The sequence below is a fragment of the Heliconius melpomene genome, chromosome 19, assembly GCF_056956725.1.
Source record: "Heliconius melpomene rosina isolate 202511_hmr_F chromosome 19, ASM5695672v1, whole genome shotgun sequence".
Taxonomy (NCBI): domain Eukaryota; kingdom Metazoa; phylum Arthropoda; class Insecta; order Lepidoptera; family Nymphalidae; genus Heliconius; species Heliconius melpomene.
Window position 1 is genome coordinate 12,710,779 of NC_140407.1, and position 24,384 is coordinate 12,735,162.

The 24,384-nt window shown below is 32.9% G+C and overlaps 6 protein-coding genes across 9 annotated transcripts in view; 3 read left to right on the top strand and 3 right to left on the bottom strand.

Moving 5' to 3' along the window:
- The first annotated feature begins 4,704 nt into the window (after window positions 1–4,704).
- LOC146528821 (uncharacterized) lies at window positions 4,705–5,672 on the top strand. The gene has a single exon (XM_085203567.1). It carries the CDS (start codon window positions 4,953–4,955, stop codon window positions 5,670–5,672), a length of 720 nt encoding a protein of 239 aa, XP_085059693.1. The 5' UTR covers window positions 4,705–4,952.
- A 2,503-nt stretch (window positions 5,673–8,175) lies between these two features.
- LOC146528822 (uncharacterized) lies at window positions 8,176–8,922 on the top strand. The gene has a single exon (XM_085203392.1). The coding sequence runs from the start codon at window positions 8,194–8,196 to the stop codon at window positions 8,920–8,922; it is 729 nt and encodes a 242-aa protein (XP_085059518.1). The 5' UTR covers window positions 8,176–8,193.
- A 2,532-nt stretch (window positions 8,923–11,454) lies between these two features.
- LOC146528823 (uncharacterized) lies at window positions 11,455–12,177 on the top strand. Its single transcript, XM_085203434.1, has one exon. The coding sequence runs from the start codon at window positions 11,455–11,457 to the stop codon at window positions 12,175–12,177; it is 723 nt and encodes a 240-aa protein (XP_085059560.1).
- Window positions 12,178–15,531: 3,354 nt separating this feature from the next.
- On the bottom strand, window positions 15,532–16,553 carry LOC146528824 (uncharacterized). The gene has a single exon (XM_085203369.1). The coding sequence runs from the start codon at window positions 16,517–16,519 to the stop codon at window positions 15,749–15,751; it is 771 nt and encodes a 256-aa protein (XP_085059495.1). The 5' UTR covers window positions 16,520–16,553; the 3' UTR covers window positions 15,532–15,748.
- A 3,104-nt stretch (window positions 16,554–19,657) lies between these two features.
- On the bottom strand, window positions 19,658–20,552 carry LOC146528825 (uncharacterized). The gene has a single exon (XM_085203327.1). The coding sequence runs from the start codon at window positions 20,493–20,495 to the stop codon at window positions 19,755–19,757; it is 741 nt and encodes a 246-aa protein (XP_085059453.1). The 5' UTR covers window positions 20,496–20,552; the 3' UTR covers window positions 19,658–19,754.
- Window positions 20,553–21,781: 1,229 nt separating this feature from the next.
- Ufd4 (ubiquitin fusion-degradation 4-like) overlaps window positions 21,782–24,384 on the bottom strand; it is a 37,705-nt gene continuing 35,102 nt past the window's right edge. For all 4 annotated transcript variants that reach the window (XM_085202618.1, XM_085202620.1, XM_085202619.1 and 1 more), the window contains one exon: window positions 21,782–23,906. In XM_085202618.1, coding sequence (XP_085058744.1) covers window positions 23,769–23,906 — 138 coding nt within the window. In that variant the 3' untranslated portion in view covers window positions 21,782–23,768. The remainder of the gene's footprint in view (window positions 23,907–24,384) is intronic.

Sequence of the window (24,384 nt, forward strand, 5' to 3'; positions counted from 1 at the left end):
AGCTGAATAATCAAAAAGAATAATAAGTAGAGACGTATTATTAGAATATCTAAGTTATTGAAATGAATCAACAAAAGTAGTAAAAATAACTGAAGGATATTCTTAATATTAGAAAAAGTACCTAAAGTTTTCCGTGCGTGCGAACATAGGTACTCGTAGATATCGACTCTATGAAATAACTAAACATTTCTCCTTATTAAGTAGGATAATTTTAGCGGGCAATATCAAATAAAATAAGAAAAGAACCAAAGTGTAGCTTAAATTAATTATAAACAGCAAATAATTACATAAACATTTACAATAGTTCGAAAATGTATGAAAATTTATAAAACCGTCAAAGTCATCTGCCCGTAAGCTAGGTCATTTGGAATCAGTGACATCTCCTTAATTATTTATTAGAATGCTATACAGTAAACTATAATTTCAATCTAGATAAAATGTTAAGAGTGACTATTCATAAGGATGAATATCAAAATGTCGCGGTAACGGTTGCGTAGCGACGCGACGGTTGTTATTAACATGGCAGAATAAATTGCATGTCAAATTAGAATGTACTTTAAAATATATTAGTTTATATGTGTAATGTAATGTTATATAGCCTATAGCACTTCTGAAGAATGCAGCTTTCATACAAAACAAAAACAATGAAAATCGGACCAGTAGATCCAGAGATCTTAGCGTTCAAACAAACAAACAAACAAACAAACAAACAAACAAACAAACAAACAAACAAACAAACAAACAAACAAACAAACAAACTCTTCCGCTTTATTATATTAGTATAGATGAACAATTTTATAGAGAGCTAAAACGTGTATGGTTGCAATTGATATACGGCTTTTAATGAACATGTTTTAAAATACAAATTGAAATATCAAATTTAGAGAGATGTAAAGCTATGTGAATAACTTTTATAAATTCCAAGCCAACTCGCTAAAGTAATTATAATTTTTCCAACGTCGCCATTGTACTACAAACTCCGCTCACGCAAACTTTTAATGCGACTTAAATTCAAATGCTATTTTACAGTTTCTCTTTGAAGAGTTAATTTTAATAAAATAATAATTACTAACTTGTTAAGTATGTACTACAGTTTTGAGAAGATTTTGTTATACATTTTTGATGTCACTTGTTCTGTTACAACACTTATCTTTTTTTTAGTTTAGATATTTTGTGCGAGTGTTTTTTTTATAAATTATTGTGAATAAAAATGGTGTTATTAAAAAAATTAGAATATAGAATATAGGTTAGTTAGATGGAACCTGAGAATCTAGTGTTAAGACACTCCGTTCTCATTAAGACATTTCCGTTCCCCATTTTCCGCGGAATTCCGGATATATATAATTTAACAAATATACATTATCGAAAACATAAAATTAATTGAAATATTCGATAATATAGTGAGATATATATTATAAAAAGGAAAAGAATAAAACCCTTATATATTCAAATAAATGACACTAAAGCCAAGCTTCAATGTCATTTGCAAGAAGCTCGAATTCCATGCAAATAGGTGCCATCAATCGAAGGATCTCTCTATCACAGACAAGGGACAAAGGCCCGCGAAGCTAGATCCGGAAGACTTATTACATCAACTAAAGTTTCAGAAAGATGTCTTTATTTTACCTCAACTCTGATCGAATATTTACTATGTAGGTACGGTTTGAAATAGCTCTATCATGTTTACGATGAAGTATAAATCTAAAAGCATTATATTACACTTTGAAAATAAAATAGCTTCTAACATAAGTACAATAAAAGATCTCTATTATATAAAGCCAAAGTATTCTTTTATTGTTCTTCACATTGTATCCCGCACCCGGCAGCGTAACCAGAAGGAAGCTGGGAACCTAGCTCGGAACCTGGGAACAGCAAAGAGGACTAGAAATTCTAGTAGTAATATTTTTCCTTCTCGTAAAAGAATTACATAAATAAACACAACATTTAAAGGTTAACAATCCCTATTTAGAAGAAACTTTTCTCTAGCCGGATATGTTTCAATCAATTATACGTACTTTCTGAATCAGCGAGCTGAGAAATGCATGGCTCGTGATCTAAAGCTCACTAGAGGTATGCTTTTCGAAGAACTAACAAACGTTTCCCTCTTATACTACTTGACTTGGAAAGGAAAACTTAATATATACATATAAATGAATAGTATATTTACTTTTATATATAAAATTCATTATTATTACTTCTTTGAAATTGACATGTTGCTTTTATTTCCTTTAATAAAACAGTCCTCAATCAATACAAATGTAGAGGAATATTTTAAACTTTTAGACAATTCTTTAGATAGACAAAATTTCCATCGGTAAAGTTTATTTAACAATGTATATTTAACAAAGCACTATTTCATGTCTTCTCAAATAGTGCTTTAATCAAATTGAATCGCACACTGCGCTATGAGACTTGGGTAAAACGAATAATATTATGGAAACAAGATACTTTATATTCTAAGCACGATAAGTCGATTAGCTTTGCTTTTCATATTGTTGACTGTACGAATTTTAAATCAACTTCATCTGAAATAAAAATTGAATTAGTACAAACAGTAAGAATTACATTTTTTATAAAATTAAAAATCAAATCAGCTTCACGCTGTATCCCGCACACAGAAGGAAAGGCAGGAGGTCTTGATTGTGGTGAAGCTAGAGTTAAATTTATCTCTTTTATTACCTCTTCATAGTGTTGCACTATATTAGTCACGAGACCTTTAGCTGACCTTTAGCTTCATTTGCCTTGCCGATAACGAATTCCTCGGTATCAGAGTAGTAGAGGCATCTCTTAATGTGTTCTCTTAAGGCGACGATAGCGTACGCTGTGCTATTGTGTGGGACGCTCTTGGCGGTCTTAGTTTATATGTCACATATGGTAGACGTAGACATCTACAGTATTTCGGTAGCTCTTGACTTAGGGCTGTCATGAGATTTGGGCAGATATTTTTGGCTGAAGCTGGAATGGATCGCAGTACGTCGATAACAGTACCTTTATCAATCTGCTTTCATATTATAAATGTTTAATATTCATTAAAATAAGAAAGAACGATTATAAGCAATAACATAAAAATGCAATAGTTATTATATTTCAGGTTAAATTTTTTCAAACTTGGATATTTAACAATTTAAATTCTTATAAATGAACGCCATTGAGGCGACGTCAAATAGCTTCTGACTCTATACGATACTGTTTAAGTTAATTCCCACACCGTATTAAGAACAATGATATTTTTAATACACTACCTATATTTTTATTTTCATTGGCATTTAAATATATTGACGGCGTTGGATAATGGCCACCACTATAATATTTAAAATATATTTAAAGGAAAATGTTCAGCTATTTGCTTTTTTTAGTTTGACGCTCTATCCCGAACACTGCAGGGTAGATACAAAGAACGTGGGAACCTAGTGTTAGGGCACTTCCAATCAAATCAAACGAATTCTGGAGGCATTGCGTGTTGAGTAGCGGAACTCAACACCGCGCTTTGCCTCATTACTACAGCGAGGAAATGAAAATATTAAACATTAAATTTCCTCAAGTGTTAATCGAACACACAATTTATCAAGTTTACAGTCTACCTACATAATAATAAATCAGTAAAGCACATACAAGACGATAATCAAATACAAATCAAAAATTTCAAATGTAACAAACAACAATTTGCTAATTTATAATGAAGTAAAATCGTTTACTTTATATATAAATAATTCATAACTTACAATACGACAATGGCCATTATATTCTGGCGGCGCCAGCAACCGACTCGCTTAGGACAGAGCGTGTGCGCTCTTGCAGAAAGAGTGGCGTAAGGAATCGATATTAACTATTTTACTTAAATAAAACGTAGAAAACAACGAAGGCGACTTTTTCGCAACGTCACCTTGACACGAGGTAGCCTTGATACGAGTGAAAATGTCTCACCGTGTCATCCCTCAATATTAATACACATTAATTTCAATTGTTCTTTTCTATAAATCCTCGTTTGTGGCACAGATTAAACAAAAAAAGAAACTGTTTCAGTTACAAAAAGAAAAAATGCGGCGGGTTTTAAAGATTTTAAGCAAAAAAAAAACAAGTCATAATACTGTGCAAAGTACATAAATTCATATGGATGGGTACACACACACTACTTTTCAATAATATTATATTTATTATAGGTACTACATGTTTAAGGTGAACCTGGAATGTAAGTTATCTTATAATATCATAGGTATTTGAAGCAGTCAAAGTCTAAAAAAATAGTCATATAATATACTTTTTAGATCAGTCGTGGGTTCGATTCCTACTCGAAGAAATCAAATATTTAATATTTTCATTTCTTTACTCTGGCGTTGAAGCAAAAGCTAATTGCCTCTAGAATTCGACCGAAAATGGGCAATAGAAGTGTCTTGATGAAAACGTAGTCTTAACACTAGGTTCCCAAGTTCCCTCTGACCTTTTGTTCGACGTAATTATTAAAAATATAAAAATGTATAACTACATTATGGTTCCGAGTTCAATTTTTACTGGGAGAAACAAACTCAAGACTTACGAACAAAGAAAGGTATCATGAAGTTCTCTACCTCTTTTGAAGCGGAAGATTTATGAAGGCAAAAATGAACAAAAAAAATATGCTTTTCATTTTATATTATTTATATTATATTTTTTTTTACAAATACACTAAATATATGTTTCTACAATAATCAAAGACATAAAGTAAATTGTAGCTTTAATAAAAACATTTTGAATTGTATCAATACAATAAAATCTAATAAGAAGTGTTTTAATGATAACAATAAAGCTAATTTATTAATAATTTAGGTCAATCACGCTGATCGTGGCCGTCATTTTAGCACTCACCCTGACATTAAAGGCAATACAGTGTATTATTGGTAATACTATATAAGTTACGAAAACTAAGCAACAGGCATCATTTGGCAATAGCTCACTGCATCCAGGAGAACAGGACAATGAAGACCAGCGTGGTATTTATCTTAAGTATCTTAATAGTAGTTACATATGCAAGAGATGTCCGCCACAAACGAGGATTAGATCTCGACGACTCAGCATCTAATCTATGGGAAAAAGGTGATGGTGGGGACCACCATGGTGAACACCACGCTGAGGACGGTGGATACGGAGAAAAAGGATACAAGGGACACCATGGATATGATTTTGGCAAAAAAGGACACTCATTACATGAAGGAGACAAAGGCAACTTCGGAGAGAGTAAAGGTCACAAAGAACATCATCACCATGACGATGGGTACTACGGTGAAAACCATCATGGAGAAAAGGGTGAAAAGGGAAATAGTTATGAAGAAAAAGGGCATTTCCATAAGGGACACTCAACTAAAGGTCATCACGGAATTCATAAATTAGATGAATTTAAGAAAGACAAACATTTCCACGATAAGCATGGTGAATCTGGTTTTGAAGAAGGGTATGGTGGCCATGATCATGAAGGTAGCTACAAGGAAGGAGGGGATTTCCACAAGGGACATAGCGAAGGGGGTTTTAATGAACATGAGCACGGCCAAAAAGGGCACCATGAAAAGGGAGGTCACCACCATGACCACAAGGGCCACCACGACGAAGGTGGCAACGAAGAATACTGGGGCCACCACGCAGGACATGGAGACAAAGGAGGACACGAGGATCACAAAAGTTGGGATTGGAAAGGTCATTGATTATTATGTATAAAATACATGTTGAATTGAACATGTATTAACGAAATGATTTGATATTTTTGACTGTGGTTGTATTTTACTCATTTGCTAATTTATTACAATAAACTTTTTTATTTATATGTGCATATATTGAATACTTCCGCCCCTCAAAACATAATTAGTATATTTAACAATTTTTTAAATTTAAGCCCTACAATTTATAAAATCTATTAATATAGAAATTAAAAATCACTTTATAAACAGAAAATGTTAAAAACTTCATAAGGCCACATGCACTGCTAACTCATTATAAATCAAACTGAAAATTAGTTACTTCTAAAAAAAGAATAAATCGAAATAATCAAAATGTCTGCCAAAATCTCTCTATTCTCATAAAATATATTATAATAATTCTTTATTATAATATATTTTATGATATATATACTCTAAAATTTTAAATGTAAAAAGATTTTGTTATGGTACTGCCATATAAACCAACACTGAAAATGTAAAATATTCTATTACAAACAACATGTTGTTTAACCTAAGTTTAATATTGAAGTATCCATGGATATGTTTCATATCCTTGGAAAATAATTTAGCCTGGTTGTGTATTTACTGTAGCAAGTTGCGGTAGTTGCTAATTTCCACAAAGAGGAAATGATAAAACAAGGCTCCAAAAGCTGTATCATAGCAGTTCCAATGTTGGATTCTACGTTGTTCAAATAAATAACTTTAAATTGCGTTTTCTGCATTATTTTATGAAAGTTTCTATTTAAACTTATATCCTTATTACTCATACATAATAATTCGTCCCGTTTTGACGCAAAAGTTAATGAAGGGATTTAAATGAATCTGATAGTTTATACATCATAATAACGCATAGGCTATAAACGATTTTTGTATAAATTTTGTATTATTTGACCATAATATTAATAAGTTTTAGCGAAGGAAGCCGCATTTGGGTTCCTAGTATTTTTTAAATTGGATATTGCAAGACAGTAGCAATTACCCGTGACTGTTATAGGATAGATGATATAGAACAAATGAAAGGATTAAAATCGTCTTTTTTATTTTCCATCTATTCTAAGATAAATTGCGTACGTAATATGCGTGGAATCATAACTCTAGGTTTACTTTGCCTACTCTGATAATATATTAAGAATACGCGTGAAATTAAACATATTATTTTTTCATTCTTATAATCAGAAATTAAAAAATCGAGGTATACGTGGCCTTTGATTCACAAAAAAAAGAGTTAGATGGTAAATGGCAAGATTCCAGATTTCAGAAATAAAAGACACAAAGTAAGAAATAGTTAGTGAAATAAAGTATTCAGTTGGTAAAGTTCGACAAATTTAGCTTTAGTCTTAAACGTGGTTGGTATTCAAATTTTTTTTTAAAGTTGCGATTTCATAAAAAAATTGGAATATATATTTTTTCATTTTATCTTTATCTAAGAAAAAAGAAAACGATCACAAATAAATCACAACAATCTGCTATTAAATGGAGCTTATGATTTGCGTTGTATCCCGCACATAGCGAGGTAGGCAGGGGGAATCTGGGAATCTAGTGTTAAGACAGTCCGTTACCCTTTAAGACACACTTTCCGCTGAATTCGTGAGGCTCAGCTCCGCGATTTGTATGGCCTTATGAATATAGCCGACTTCATTCCAACGTAATTTTAAACATATAAAAGATCTCAATATACCAAAACTAATAAAGTTTGAAGTCTAATACCAGCTTGTAATTAATTCTATTAATATTGTAATAACATTGGACTGTCTGAGTTCACTGCATTAAGTAAATGGTGTCGTCCAAATAACGTGTCCAGTATGTATTCGAATAACATAGAATATAATATTCTTTATTACGCACAAAAAAAACACGAACAAAAGTACAATAACGATACATGTTTATAAGATGTAGGCAAAGGTTGTAAAAACAGTCAAATTCTTCAATTGATCACTAAATCTAGTGAAAGAAGATCTATTAATTTCATACAAAAAATCTAACAAAAAAGTCAAAAATATAAATAAATTGAATGCTTTGAAATAATTATAAAAAAATAAAATAAAAGTAATAATAAAGAATTTTTTTACATAGGATTATAAATTTCCTATTATAGGTATTTTTGAAAATCAATAAACTATCATATTAGGTATTATATATTATTTTAGCCACTTTCATTTCTTTCATTACTACGAGTATTATGCTTGGCAATACTAATCACGTACCACAAGAAAAACCAAAGCAATTCCGCCTCGGACCACGCCGGCTAAGCCGCTCAATCCTGATCGACAATATGTATTACAAAATAAATCACGTTATATTTCAGGGTGTACTTTGTCACATAACTAATGATACAGTCATCAAAATGTTAAATACCTGGAAGTGGAAATCTTTCCTATCGTTCATTACTTTTACAACCTTGACACTATCGAGCGACAATAAATTTCTTAATCATAGCTGCTAACTAGTATAAAATATCATCGGTACCAAAGCAGGTATCAGTCAACAACTGTAGCTTGTCTTACCAGCCATGAGAAGTCTTCTAGTGTTATGTGGGCTTGTAGCCTTCATTGCCGCGGTCTCCGCTAGGGAGATCCGGGAGAAGAGGGAAGCAGATCTGGAAGTTGCAGCCTCAGGTCATCACTGGGATAAGGGTGGCGGCCATGAACATCACGGACATCATCACCACGACCACGGCGACCATGACCATAAAGGACACAAAGGGCACCATGAACATCACCATGGCAAGCATGGCCATCATCACCATGAAGGCCACAAGGGACACCACGGCGAACATGGCGGTCACAAAAAGCATCATCATCACGATGAAGGATATCACCACCATCACGGGCATGGGGAAAAGGGAGAACATGGTCACGGTCACGATGAGCACGGTCACTGGCACAAAGGACATGACACAAAAGGACACCATGGCGTTGAGAAACATGATGAATTCAAAAAGGACAAGCATTTCCATGACCACCATGGCGAAAAAGGTCATCATTCCCATCACGGTGGACATCATCATGAGGGCGGATACAAGAAGGGTGGTCATTTCCATAAAGGACACAAACACGGTGGTCATCACGAACACCATCATGGCAAGAAGGGTCATCATGAAGATGGAGGACACCATCATCACCATAAGGGACACCATGGAGAAGGTGGTCACCATGAGCATCATCATCACCATCATGACCATGGCAAGAAGGGAGGTCATGAAGACCACAAGCACTGGGGACACAAATCTGGCCACTAAAATGTGGAGCTTAGTAGTTAACAAATTGTTAATTGTTGATTTTACATGTTTATTTTGTTATGTTTTTACTACAAGAAATAAAATCATTTTTAATTAATTCATTAAAATATTTATTTCCATACTAGACAAATAACAAAAATAAAATATTATTCAATTTATACATTAAAGTATTGCTCATATATGTGCTTTATCGATCACACATTAATCTAAACTACAAAAGGTGGCAATCACAAAATTTTAAAATCTGAAAATACATAATATGTATACTAATATGTATAATATACTATAGTAACTAAGTATAATAAAAAAATGGTTAAACTCAATTTTCATATTAAGCATATATTTTAAAAATTCTTCTTTAAAAATCGTACCTTTGTAATTAAATAAGATAGTTCGTGGATTTGCTTGCTTGAAGCACATCATCTCTATTTCCAATTTTATTAAAAAAAAACAAGAAAAGTAGCTTAAATCAATCTTTCACATTTACGTTATGATAATACTCCGAGTTAGCAACATAAAATTACAAAGAAAATGAAGAACGGAGTGTTTTAACACTGGCCCTCTACCTTTATATTAGAAAGAATCTCAAAAGCACGTATATAGTAAATATATGTAATAAAGAAAATAAATTTATTATTTATTTAAAGCCGTCGTGGCGCAGGGGCACAAGAGAGCGACTGTAACGCGACGGGTTTGTGTTCGATCCCTACTCGAGGGAACGAATTATTATTTATTAATGTTTTCATTTATTCAAATTCGGCGGAAAGTGAGCAACTACCCTGCCGGGATGTACGCGATACAGGCTACAGTTGATTGACTATTACAAATTTATATTCCTATTGAATAGCAAATATTTTTCATAGCTTTAAATCTATGATAAACCTGTACCTTAAGGTGCAGACGAAGCCTCTTGACGCATACATCAACAAAACGACGGACTTTGCGGGTCCTGCGGCTGTACGTATGTACATATATTGAAGGATAGCTACGCAATCAGTGAACCTCCCTTTACTATGTTTATACAAGTATTTAAAATTGAATCAAATCAGCCCACATATCCCGGCAGGGTAGGCAGAGGAAACCTAGTGTTAAGACACTCCATTCCCCACTTTCCGCTCAATTTTGGAGGCATTGCGTGTTGAGTGGCGGAACTCAACGCCGCGCTTTGCCTCAACACCAGAGCGAAGATATGGTAAAATAAATTTAAATAAATATTTCCTTTCCTCGAGTGGAGATCGAACCCAGAACCAGTCGATTTTGCAGCACACTTTGCGCCCCTGCACCATGACTGGCCTCAAGTATTTATTTCTATATATTAAGATACATCTTGAGCCACACACACACACAATGCTCTCCTGTTTTATAATTACTACTTTTTATTTTAAAAAAGTATGCATACAAGTATATTATACATTTATACAATCATAAAAAAACCATACACCATACATTTATTAATTTTATCATAAAAGATAGAAATAGTATCTCTTTGTATAATGTATATTATATTAAGCAGTGAAATTTATAATAAATTTTAAAAAAACTTATTTCTATAAGATCTTTAACTAGAAATTAGTTATTAATTTAATTAATAAGTAAGTATAAGATTTTGCTTAAGTTTTAACATCAAAATAAACAAGGAAAAACATTGTCTTTTTACTGAACTACACAATAGGGGGATGTAGCGTTACTTGTATAAATCTTGTAAAACGATGGATTGCCTATGTCAATGGGTGCGCCACTGTAACAGACACATACATCTACATTACAATATTTCTCTATCGAAAGTGTTTTTATAAGCCTTTTTCTTTCTCATAAAACATTTTTAACAGACATTTAAAATAAAAAGAAATGAAATTCCTCAATCGTTGTATTTCTCTTCAACCAACTTCAAAAAAGAAGATGTTCTCATTTTCATCCGACTTTATAAAAGGCAAGAAAGTGGGGAACGGAGTGTCTTAACACTAGGTTTCCTCTGCCTACCCTGATGTGTGCGGGGCACAGCGTGAAACTGACAATATAAATCATAAATTACTCAAAATCAGATTGTGAATATTTTTTTACGTATAAGAAGGCAATACATTTAAATTTAATATATGTACATATATTATTTATGTATTGAGTCCTGAATTCGGCGGGAAGTGGAGAACGGATTGCCTTAACACTAGGTTCCCAAATTTCCTCTGCCTACCCACCCTGCTATGAACGTAAAACGTGTGAAAATGTAAATAGGATTAATTACAACTTTTCATTTAATAAATTATTTCACTTGGTACTACTAATAATAATAGAAAGTATTGAAACCTAACACAGAACAAATAGTCATAGCATAAAAGATATTTAATAAATCTTACAATAATTGAAATTAAATAGTTAACCTTGACAATACAGTACAGCCAAGCACTTGCCGTCTATTGCAATCATTGCCTAATATTGGTACTGTGAAAATTGATCGGCAGTGTTTATAAAACGTTGTTGACTATAATAATATCCATAGATTAATAAGTGTCAGTAAAAATAACAACAAGCAGCATCATGAAGGTGGCTCCTTTATTGGGCTGCCTCATAGCCCTCATTGCTTTAACAAGTGCACGGGATATCCGAGAAAAGCGTGCTGCCGATCTCGAAGCTGCAGCTTCACATCACGAGAAAGGGGGAGGTAAAGAACACCACGGACACCATCATCATGAACACGGCGGTAAACACCACAAGGGATATAAAGGACATCATCACCATGAACATGGCAAGAAAGGACACCATGACCACGAGGGCCACAAAGGACACCATGAACATCACGGAGGACATAAAAAACACCACCACCATGATGACGGCCACCACCACGAACATCATCACGGTGAGAAAGGCGAGAAAGGCCACGGATTTGAAGAAAAGGGGCACTACCATAAAGGACACTCTACCAAGGGTCACCACGGTGTTCATAAAATAGATGAATTCAAGAAAGACAAACATTTCCATGACAAACATGGAGAACACGGCTTCGAAGAAGGCTATGGTGGACATCATCACGAACATGGCCACAAAAAGGGTGGTCATTTCCATAAAGGTCATGACCATCATGGACACCACGAACATCATCACGGTAAGAAGGGCCATCATGAGAAAGGAGGTCACCACCATGAACACAAAGGTCATCATGATGAGGGTGGACATCATGAGCACCATCATCACCACAGCGGGCACGGCAAAAAGGACGGCCACGATGATCACAAGCACTGGGGATTTAAAAAGGGTCATTGATACCTTTTTCATAGTTGTTGTAATATTTTTCACGATTGTTATTGAATGTAATTTAAATATGTTAAAGTAGGACATGTAAATAAACACTTATTTTAATACAACTCTATATTTTTTTCACACTCTTAAGTTAATGCTGGTAGTAGCCCTATTGGCTTTTACAGCGACACCGGGTGTCGGGTCCCTGAAAGATTTGCAGGCACAATGTGACTGCTTGAGAGGATGTCGACGGCGGCAAGGGCGTCTCCTACGGGACTCGACTTTTGGACTTCGGCTTGCAGCATTGAAGTCCGAGTTATTAACACCCAATAATCGACACCTAATTATCGATTTTCTTTATAATAACTCCGAATACAAATTATCTTGTACTAAAATACAAAAAAAATGTGTATTTTTTTATGTGTATTATGTGTTATATCGTAAGTCCTTATACTTTAATGTAATGATCCTTGCCTTTTGTTCAAGAGAGTAGTTGTTTCTTTAAAATGTAAAACTTATTACAACGGAGTGTCTTAACACTAGGTTCCCTCTGTCTACCCTGCTGTGTGTGGGATACAGCGTGAAGCTGATTTGATTTGATTTTTGATATAATTTTTCTATTATTTCATACTAAATCCTCTTAAATCATTAATCCTCAAAAATTAGAATTATTATCGACTTCTTTCATACAATGTTAATTTTTCTTCTACTTAGTCGTCATCTAAATGCTCCCGCGATTTGGTACGGAACAGACAGACAGATAGAGATTATTGGCTTACACTTGACTAATTTAATTGTTATTTTTATAAAATGAATAAATAAATAAATCAGCTTCACGCTTTATCCCGCACACAGCAGGGTAAGTATCTCCTAATTAGAGATATTACGTTTAGTCGATAATTTTAACAAAAAATAATCGCATAATAAAAAACCTAAAGAAAAGTTTTTATAGCAGCAACAATGGCGATTATATTTTTTTTAATCTCTCTATTTTATGAACCACTACAAAATTATATAGTATGATTTTGTAAAATAAAATTATTAAAGGTAGCATAAAACTAAGGGATGAAAAACAATCGAGAAAGCATGCAGTGTGGTATGTCTTAAGATATATGTATCTAATAAAAAGAAAACAAAAAAATCACAAAATACCACCAAAAACAAAAAATGAAAAAAAAAAAAACATTTTTTTGTTAAATGGTATGGAGGTTTCTATAAAAGATTTTGTATTATGCCATTACTCTGTGAGTTATGCGCTTCTAAAGTAGAAAAAAATGTGCCAACTCTCCCTGTAACTTTTCAAATACGGAGAGGAAAATTGTAGAAAAATTGGGATTATAGAATTTAATTAAAACTTCCAACAGAAATTCGTTTAAGAGATATGATAAGTCAAATTGAGAAGCTTATCCTTTTAGTCTAATAACTTTAATCTTTGTTTATAATGAATATAAATAATTTTAATCTTATTACTATGTGATATTAGCATTCTATTGATAAATCTATGGTAATTGTTTATGGTAAATTGATGTAATACTAGTTGGAATTTTATTCTAGTAAGAAAGATTTTTATTATTAATATTTTTATTAAAAAAGTCTGTAAAAATGACATATCATATCATATAATAATATAATGGCGGTGGTGGCAATATACTCGCATGTATGCTTTTTGTTTGCTGCTAAGGTACCATTAACAGGCGACTCGGTCTTGGCCGGTTTTAAATATCATTTCGGCTTTGAATATGGTTATTAATTTCATATATCCACCTCTGGTCTGTCCGCAATTTGCAGGAAAAGCGTAGGTATTAAGCGCTGACATTTACTATATCGCAAATCTGATGACTGTTACCTTTGCTGAGAATGATGTAATTAGTGAAAATATCCCCCCGGATTAATATCACATTAGCTTCTGTAGGTGAAGGATTTAACGCGACGTTAGATGAAGCCATAAATCTAGTGTGAGGTGTGACATCGCTAAGCCCTCGCCCGCTCATTAATTAGTGTAAAAGCATTATCGTCAGAATACATCTTATCTATAGGTTATGTGTCCAAAAAATCACCCGAATTAAGAAAACGAGAGGCTTTCATTAAAACAAGAAATCTAAACTTAAATAAAACACGTACACGATAACGAATGAATACAGATGTAGAATGAAATTTCTGGTTACATACGTATGTAACACTCCGTGGTTCTCTTTCTCCAAAAACCAACACATAACGTGTTGAATGGCGTAACATAACGCCACATTTTATCTTGTCTATAATAATGATTTAATTATAATCACACTACTATGGAATCAAAACCACCGTCATGCTTCAGAAAGAAAAAAAATAGTAGCACAAAGAAAGAACATATTTGTACAATGTATTGAGTGCAAAAGTTTTGAAAGGCTCTTACTACAGTAAAGCAATAAAAATATTGAAAAAATATGAAGCGAGTAGCATTCTTTGACAATAAGTGTTCTTTCTTAGCGACAATTGTTACAGAAACTCTAACAACAGAAGTTGTAACAACAGTGTAGAAATTTTTAATATGTATTTTACTTTGACAAGATACTTGGACGCTACCGTCTTTATCAAAAGATGCTGAATTTCGTATAAGTAAAATATTGTATTCCTCCATATTCTTCGAGCTATTATCGTTTGATTACGATTGTAAGTGCAACGAATTACTTTTCCATGCAAATGCGTAATATTTAAATGCTTACACAGTTCCAGTTAAACGTTTGAACTTTCTGCTTTTTCGTTATATTTTAAATATTTGTAGTTTTTTTTCAGCTGTTTAAGCTCAGTTTCAGTCATAAAAGTAGCGACTTAACAAATTACCCGTAATATGTTCTTTCTGACTCTCCCTCATTCATATGTTTAATAACGTATTTGCTCGAAAGAATTTATTTGTATACACAGAAAAAAATATTTATCTAATAATTATGATATAAATATTATTTTTATCATTCAAACAGGAAACCGAACATAAAAAACAGCATACTCGTATTGGCCATTGTTGTCTTAAAAATATTTTTCTGTTATATTTTCTCGAATAAACGCCTAACTGTGAAAAATATATTACTTTCCTTACCTTTCGTATTTATTTAATACCATTGCTTACAGCTGAACATTTAATTTTGTTTTTATATCTAGACAGATACTTATAGAAGTATGTAGAAACTATTTGATTAATTATTTTTTACTCAGTGTTGAACAATGGAGATCAAAAGACTATAACATTTCATTTATTAAAGTCAATTAAGCTCTTTTTAATCACGTTTTTACTGTACAACTTAATTACCTGTTCCAATAATTTCAATTAAAAATAAAGTGAATAATAATTTTAAGACATGTTCAATAATTTTAAAATAAGATAAAAAAGCTTTATTTTCTTATAAATTATTATTATAATTTAATGTTTTTAAATACTTATTAAATAACATTATCTACCATAATAGCTATGTAAATTCAGGTCATTTTGAATTGTCCCATTTTCAATAGCACATTGCTATTATTAAATAAATATTTGACCAGACATTGTGTGTAAGATATTGCAAGCCATGTCAATGTGAACAGTATAAAGTCTATTTCGTGAGCATTTTGGAAGACTTTAATGGCCTTTTTTGTACCCATATTTTTTGTGGTGATCATGTCCTTCTTTTTTAGCGTGATCGTGATGATGATGATGGTGTTCATCGTGTCCTGCGGAGTCCTTGTGTCCTTTATGTTCATGGTGGTGACCTCCTTTTTCATGGTGACCCTTTTCCCCATGCTCATGTTCATGATGTCCACCATCATGATGACCCTTCTTGAAGTGACCACCTTTTTTGTGCCCGTGTTCTTCGTGGAACCCACCATGTTTCTCTTCATGCCCAGAATCTCCTTCTTCGTCAAAGAAATGTTTATCTTTTTTAAACTCGTCAACTTTGTGTATTTCGTGGTGTCCTTTAGTGGAGTGTCCTTTATTATAATGACCCTTTTCTTCATACTTGTGGCCCTTTTCTCCTTTTTCACCCTTATGATGTTCATCGTAATGTCCATCTTCGTCATGATGTTCTTTTTTATGACCGCCGTGATCGTCATATTCACCTTTGTGGTGTTCTTTATCGTGATGGCCCTTCTTCCCTTCCTCATGGTGATGATGACCTTTGTAGCCCTTGTGACCTTTCTCCCCATGCTCATCATCATGATGGGCATGATGCTCCTTGCCACCGCCTTTCTTAAATTCGTGATTTTTACTTTCTTTTTTGTGTTCAGTAGCGGCATCTTCTTGATCGATTAATTTTTCTTTACTCGATAATTCATCTTCTTTCGAAGAAAGTCGTCTCGCATGAGCGAAGGCAATTAAAGTGACCAAACCTACGACTAATATTAATCTCATGCTTAAAATTTCGAGAGACGGCTCGGTGCAGATCAATTGTAATTGAAATTGGCGACATTACTGATAGCGCACTAGTTTTATATAAGGAGTTGAGTAACCGCCGCCAAGTAGCGCGTCGCGAGACAATCTCAATAGTTCATTGTCGCAAGAGTGTACAACTATTTCTGGTATAAAATATAAATATTGTGCATATTCAATATTGTTATATACAACTATATAAACATAGCTATGTTTGCCGATGTCGATGAATTGCCTCGGAATAGCAATAGTCATTTTATCAAATGAGACAAAACATCGAAAAAAATAGAATATACATTGACTAAACCTAATTGCATGCCATATATATATATATATATTTATTTAATTTATGTATATCTTTTTGCAATTGTAAATATAGCTTATATTTAATTATTTTTTTGCTTTTGTAATATTATATATGTATGTATGTCGATATTGATATATCATTATTTAGCAGACATTATTATGAAAACTCCTAAAATAGATACCTACTATATTACTTAGATATGAATTTGATTAGAAACTTTTAGTTAAATCATGAAATTTGCTGTTTATCATTTTTATTATATTACCTACCCTTGACCTGGACTCACCTGTTGTTCAATTATTCAAGGCTTGAATTTCGTAATATTTATTACTTATTGTCCAGATATAACATAATATTTATTAAAGAAAATATACTTGGACCAGTAAGTGAAGTAATGATTTAAGATAAATCAACGTCGACACTCTGTTGCCATTGCATAATTTGTACTATTATCTATGAATTTTCATTACTTTTAGATTCGTTTTTATTATATAGATTAGAAATATTTTAATTATAAAGCACAATAGAAAAATTCAATAAAAGACATGAATGTTGTATATTTAATTTTCTTTGTATTTCTATCTGTATGTAGAAACTTTTAAATTATTTTTAACTCAATGTCCAACAATCGATGCTTTATTTAATTTAAATTAAATTTATAATTTTCTGCTTTACGTTTTATCTGGCATAGAGAGCTTATAACATTCCATTCTCCGCTGTGAAAAAGAATTCAAAAGATGGTGTGTTTTGTGGGAAACGGAATTGTCTTAGCAGTAGGTTCCCAGGTTCCTCTGCTTATCCTAAAAAATCCGGGTAATTCGATTCGGATTCGCCCACCGAGGCTGCCGTGTCAATTTCAAAATTGCTGGTCAACGGGAAGCACAATTTAAAAAGTTGGCAAACATCAGTTTTCAATTATATGCACTCATTTTGTATGAAATGAATTACAAATATAAGTTTATAATTTAAATGTGCTCTATAAAATACCTATAAAATATTTACTTTTCAGATGTTATAATTTATTTGCATTGTGAATTCTCACTTCGGCCGAATTTCATGATTGTAGGTCCACGGGATATGACTTTGATTACACGGCTAATTAATACAAAATGAGACAAAGTCAATGGATAAATAAATACTCGTAGCTTAGCTTTTTTATTGTGCTTCAAGGGACGATAGACCTGATTATCTAATATAGCTTGATACCTGTACGCGATCTCGAGATAATCGATCTTGACATTTTTATCTTTTGATGCACAGCACATCACATTTTAGTATGTTTTTTTTTACGAACCTAAAAGGGGCAATGTCACAAAGAGACGATAGGGTGACACTGATCCAAAAACCAAAGGTTCTGCATAAGCCAGGCCAAATCTAAAATTCCACACCTATATACATGTTTAAAATAATTATATAAAAGACAATTAGATATGTAATGTACTATAATAATATATGTTAAAAAAAAAAAAAAGATTGTCGGTAGGAGTCTCATCCAACCCCTCTAGTATAAGCTCTAGATATAAATACAGTTTAAATTGTCCCAAAATTAAGTACGCCACATTAAAATAACTTTCTTAAAATAAAAAAAGGCACGGGCAACTATGCGCCCGTGGATGTAGTTTTTAAAATAAATTAAGAAAAAAAAGAAAGGGTCACATTTTTTCCTATCAAGCTACGGAACCTAAATAACAAAAAAAACAATAACAAAAAAAAACAAAAAAATAAAGAGTTTGAAATTAGAACCGCACTTTGTCGTTCTAAAGCGCCTAACTAAAAATGATTTATTTCCTCAAGTGAGGATCCAATACAAAACCACGTTGTTAACAATGAGACTGTCTCACTGCGCCACTATAACGTTATTTGGCATTAACTATTTTTATGATTATATTAACCCAAAGTTTGATGAAGCAAAGGGTTTCAAACACTGTTTGTAACTGTACATACTCGTAAGTAACATAATTGTACGTAACAACTCAGCCAAGGCTATTATTACTTTGATTGTTATCAAAATTGTGTTGTCTTATAAATATTTAACATGAGGCCAGTCGTGACGAAACAGGTTGTGGGTTCGATTCCCACTCGAGGAAATGAAATATTCAATATTTTCATTTCCGCCGTTGATTTCCGCCACTAAACAAACAATGCCCCCAGAATTCGGAGGAAAATGAAAAACGAAGTGTCTTAACACTAGGTTCCCTGCTGTGTGCGGTATACAACTGAAGCTGATTTACTTTTTAAGAATAAAAAAGCAGTATTTTTCACTTAGGTATCTCTTTATCGTCTATACTTCAATGCCGAGTCGCAATCTCACATTAGCGTCTTGGCCGTAAGGATCGGACGAGATTTATCTAGACTTTTCTCAGTCCAGCGGCAGCGCCTGTGAATTATTGACTTAGAAATGGGTACTAACTTATTGAGAAAGTTATCAATTTCAGTTTGAATACAGTTCAAATGCAATCGGCGGTTTTCTGTAGAAAACATCGGAAAAGGTCCACTGCAATTGCAGCCAAGGCTCATTTATTGTTTATGTCAAAGTAGGCCGATATCGGACACTGGTCTACTTTCTCAATATTTATTTAAGATGTCGATGTCGATGGAAAAAATTCTACTAATAAACCACAACCAATAGATTTATGTAACTTTGTTGTCGAAACAAATATACTATGAAATTGTTTAGTTTATATATTTAAAAGAAAATGTTTCATTCTGCCGCAACATTATAACTGACCGCTACTGACAATGAAAACTGATTTAAAATTAAGAAACAAACAAAATAAAGTTAAACATTTTATTAACAAAACATCACAGTCAATATTAATAGTTACAAAAACTTAACAAAAGTGAGCTTATTCAAAACAATACCTAGTCAATGGCTTAACTGACTTTGTACATAACACATGTACATTTGGCTTATTTATGTCCCTTCTTGTAGCCCCAATGCTTGTGGTCCTCGTGGCCGCCTTTCTTTCCATGATCATGATGATGATGATGATGCTCGTGATGACCGCCTTCATCATGATGATCCTTATGGTCATGATGATGTCCTCCCTTTTCATGGTGACCCTTTTTACCATGTTCGTGATGATGATGTCCACCGTGCTTGTGACCCTTATGGAATTCACCACCCTTCTTGTGGCCATGTTCTTCATGATGCCCTCCGTGGTGTTCGTGATGACCACCTTCATGATGATGATCGTGGAAATGTTTTTCTTTCTTAAATTCATCGTGTTTGTGGACACCATGATGTCCTTTAGTAGAATGACCCTTATGGTAATGTCCCTCTTCGTGATGTCCATGTCCCTTATGACCCTTTTCGCCATGGTGATGTTCGTGATGATGACCATCATCGTGATGATGGTGCTTTTTATGTCCACCATGCTCATCGTGATGTCCTTTGTGGCCTTCGTGGTGATGATGACCTTTTTTCCCATGCTCATGATGATGGTGACCCTTATAACCTTTGTGTACTTTGTCACCATGGTCATGATGATGATGTTCATGGTGTTCTTTTCCGCCTCCTTTATCCCATTTTCCTCCATGGTGACTAGCAGCCTCCTCCAAGTCAGCAGAACGTTTCTCCCTAGGAAGCTCCCGGCAGCTGACACACGCCAGCGCCGCTAAAGCGACACAACAAAGTATTATTGTTCTCATCTTTCCACTGTGTCTCCTGAATGAAGGCAGGTGACTGATATCTTTGGGAATGACAGAAAGCGTTTTATACTATCTGTTTTCTTTAGTAAATACTTGTGTAACTTAAACGTCAAGGTTGCAATTTTGTCGTAGAAGCGAGTGGTAACGACGCTGAAACTGCTCTCTCAAAGAAACAATAGGTAGAAAACAGCCTTTTCTCTTTTTACTAAAATATACCGTTATTTAGATGTAGTTGTTTTTTTTATAATACGATAAGTGCTATATTATTATATATTTTACACTTTTTATTTTCATATTCATAAATAAGTATATAAAAAAAATAAAATAATATTGTTCCTTTTTGAACAAATAGGCTTATACCGAAGCATAACATTGAGGCCGTCGTGGCGCAGCGGCACAAGGGTGTGGCTGTAACGCAACGGTTGTGGGTTCGATCCTCACTCGAGGAAGTTAAATTTTTATTTACGTTTATATTTCCATTTCTTGGCGTTGAGTTCCGTCACTCAACACGCAATGCTTCCAGAATTCGACAGAAAGTGGGCAACGGAGTGTCTTAACACTATGTTCCCTCTGCCTACCTTGCTGTGTGCGGGATCCAGCGTGAAGCTGATTTGATTTGATTTTATAACATTTAACTGACTTCTTTAAAAGAAGGAGGTTATCAATTCGTCTGTATTTATTATTGATTTTTATTGTTTGTTACTTCAGATCTTTCAACTGGTCGAATCGATTTTGATTTTCTTTTTATTTGAAAGCTAATGCTTCCAATGTAGTCCCACTTTAATTTTGTCCATTTCTGACAAGGATATCCATGAGAAAATCAGTCTTACATTTGCGTTAAGCATGTACGCGACAAATGTACGAATAACTCAATATCCCCCCCAACGGATTTCGATAATTCTCTTTTTATTAGAAAAGGTAAAGACTTGAAGGGTAGTTTCATCATCGGGATCCTGATTTTTTTTTTTCTTAAAAAATATTTTGGTTGTAAAAATAAAGCAGCCTATAATTTAAATTTTTCAAGCTTCCTGAGCGGCATTTTTACGATTTATTAATATGGCTACTGATGGCCCTGATTAATATGGCTACTCTGTCAAAAATAAAGCGTGACTTTATATATTACCTACCAATTTAATTAAACAAAATGTACAATGTATCTATACATATATCTATTCTGTAATTTCTTTCCAAGAAGCCTATACTTCCGTTACATTAGTCGTAGCCAGGCTTTGGACTTTAACTTGCAAAGGAGGTTTTGAAAATTAGAAACAAATAAAACACCATCATTTTATTTTCCTTATTTAATTCATACAATCTTCAACAAAATAGTGAATTACAAACTACAATATTCATTAACTATACTAGGGCTCAAGTAGTATTTAATTGAAACTAAATATATTTCATCCATATATATATTTATATTATAAATCACAATACCAACTTTTAGTTGAGGAAATTATTTAAATAAGGAACATACAACTAATTATTACACGCGATACACAAGTGTTACACACCTTAAGAAGAAAATACACCAATGGTTCAGTCATAAATTACATATATATAGTACGTGGGGTACATATTCTAACACATGGATATGCCTGCAACATCACAGTGTAATATGTTTTTAGTTATAGGATAGTTCCCCACTTCCGCTGATCTTTCAAAATATTGCATGTCAAGTCGGAGCTCAAAACGCAGCGCTTGGCTTGTTTGATCAGAGCGATGAAATTATAATAATTCCTTCCCTGAAGAAGAATCGAAGCCACAACCGTCGCGTTTACAGGCAGACGCTGTGCCTCTGCATCATGATAACCTCTATATTTAATGTTATTTAATAATGCTTTTACCTTCCGTACCTTCATTATTTTAAAGAAAGCAAACATGTTACTATTGTTAGGTGTTACTACTGATGTTACTGAAGCATATTCATGTGAAAATAGCCACACCCTACGGTATTCGTTGGTATTGGAATAAAGGTTTGAATTTTGATAATGAATAACGGTCGCGTTTACAATCCGATGCAGCGCCACTGAGCGACGACCACCTCGAATTTTAAAAGTGCTATTTAATAATTATAATTATGATGATGTCCGAACAGAAAGATGTAATTTCTTATAATATATTATGTAGTAATTATTGACGAGTATATTGTTTAAATCTAAAATTAAACGAAGCCACAATTTTTATAGTAAATTTTATATATAATCACAAAGCTTACTACACACTAACCCTTTACATTATAGAATCTGAATTTATGATTATTTAACTTACGATACGGGGAAATAACAAACACCAAATACGTTTTGTTATACACCACTAATATATGTAAAAAAAAAAAAATTCTGAATAAAATTTCTCAGATCAAATATAATATATTGCGTCAAAAGACATGTTTTATAACAATTGTCTTTACGAAAATATTATTAACGCAGCTTCGAAAAGAAGATGAATCGATGAAATCATTATAAACTTATTACATAAATATAAATGTTATTATTTATCGTATTTAAAAATACCTTCACGATGATTGAATAAATTTTCTTATGTGTCTTATTTAGATCCATTAATGAGATCGTAACCGAAAGTCTATAAAGCCTCATTAGGGTTAGCTTTAAAATGAGTAAAAGATAAGTAAAAATTATATATTTTTTTAAATTTTTGGTTCACTATTTATATTACTTACTTACCGATAAGAAAAGTCTTCGTAAACGTAATTTAATGTAAACAACGGATAAAAATATATGCTATGATAATTATTGGTCAGATTGGACAAAAGAAAAGACAATAAATTAAGCATACAAGACAAGATATCTTGTATTTTATTGATTATTCCATCCCTTCTCATTTCAGTTATAGAATTCATTCTCTAAAAATCTTACTTTCAAAAAAATTCTAATACGATCAGTTTATAGCATTATGTGCAATTTTTTATGTATTGCAAATAACTGCTTGGCTAATGTTATAAAAAGCAATATTTCTATTATAAAGTATTTTAGATGTATTTTTTTAATGCTGTATATGTTTTATTTCGTTTTTTGAAACACTAATTATAACTATTATTTATAAAATATATAATACACTTAAGCCAGTCGGGGGCCTACTTAGTACGACATTGATTCAGACAGTTCCTATGCAAGCATTATAAATGGATTGTAGCACACTTGTTGTTTTAATAGTTGATAATAAATACAAAAATAGTGCGTAATACAGAGGTATAACTGTATTTTTAAAATAATTAATGCAAGAATTAAAGTCTGTTACATAGTCCTTATATCAATTAAGATGAAATCCTCGCTCGTTGGTAGCAGCCAACAATCGTTCCCGAAGCACTTCTTTACATGAATATTCTGGAAGTTTTAGGTAGTGTACGCAAGTGTTCACTGAGGGATAAGAACCGTCCCCTGCATCCACCTGTAAATATAAAATATGTCATTATTTATTTATGGAGTATCGCGAGTAAATCGAATAAAACTAAATACCTACTAATAATCAAAAATAAAAATGTTTCTATTCACGCCATTTTACGATATCATAAATTATTTACTTTTTTTTTTAAATATTTTTTTTCAATTCAAAATAAATCAGACGGCAAAAAATAGGTCAATATAATATGATATATATAAAAGGACTTGTCCTCACTGACTGAGGTAAGACGCACGCACAGCCGTAACCGCTGTGCGTAGAAACGTGAAATTTGGACAGATGTTTACTTTCGTAATCTGGACATTCACTAACGCCCAATATTAATAATGTATCTCCTATCTCCAGTTAACGTCTATCTCGTACTGTCCGACATGTCTATCCAATCACTAACCTGTATGCCTACCTCCATCTCTGTCTATTTCAATCTATGGTAGCAATTTTTGGATTAGGATTGGTTATTAACATT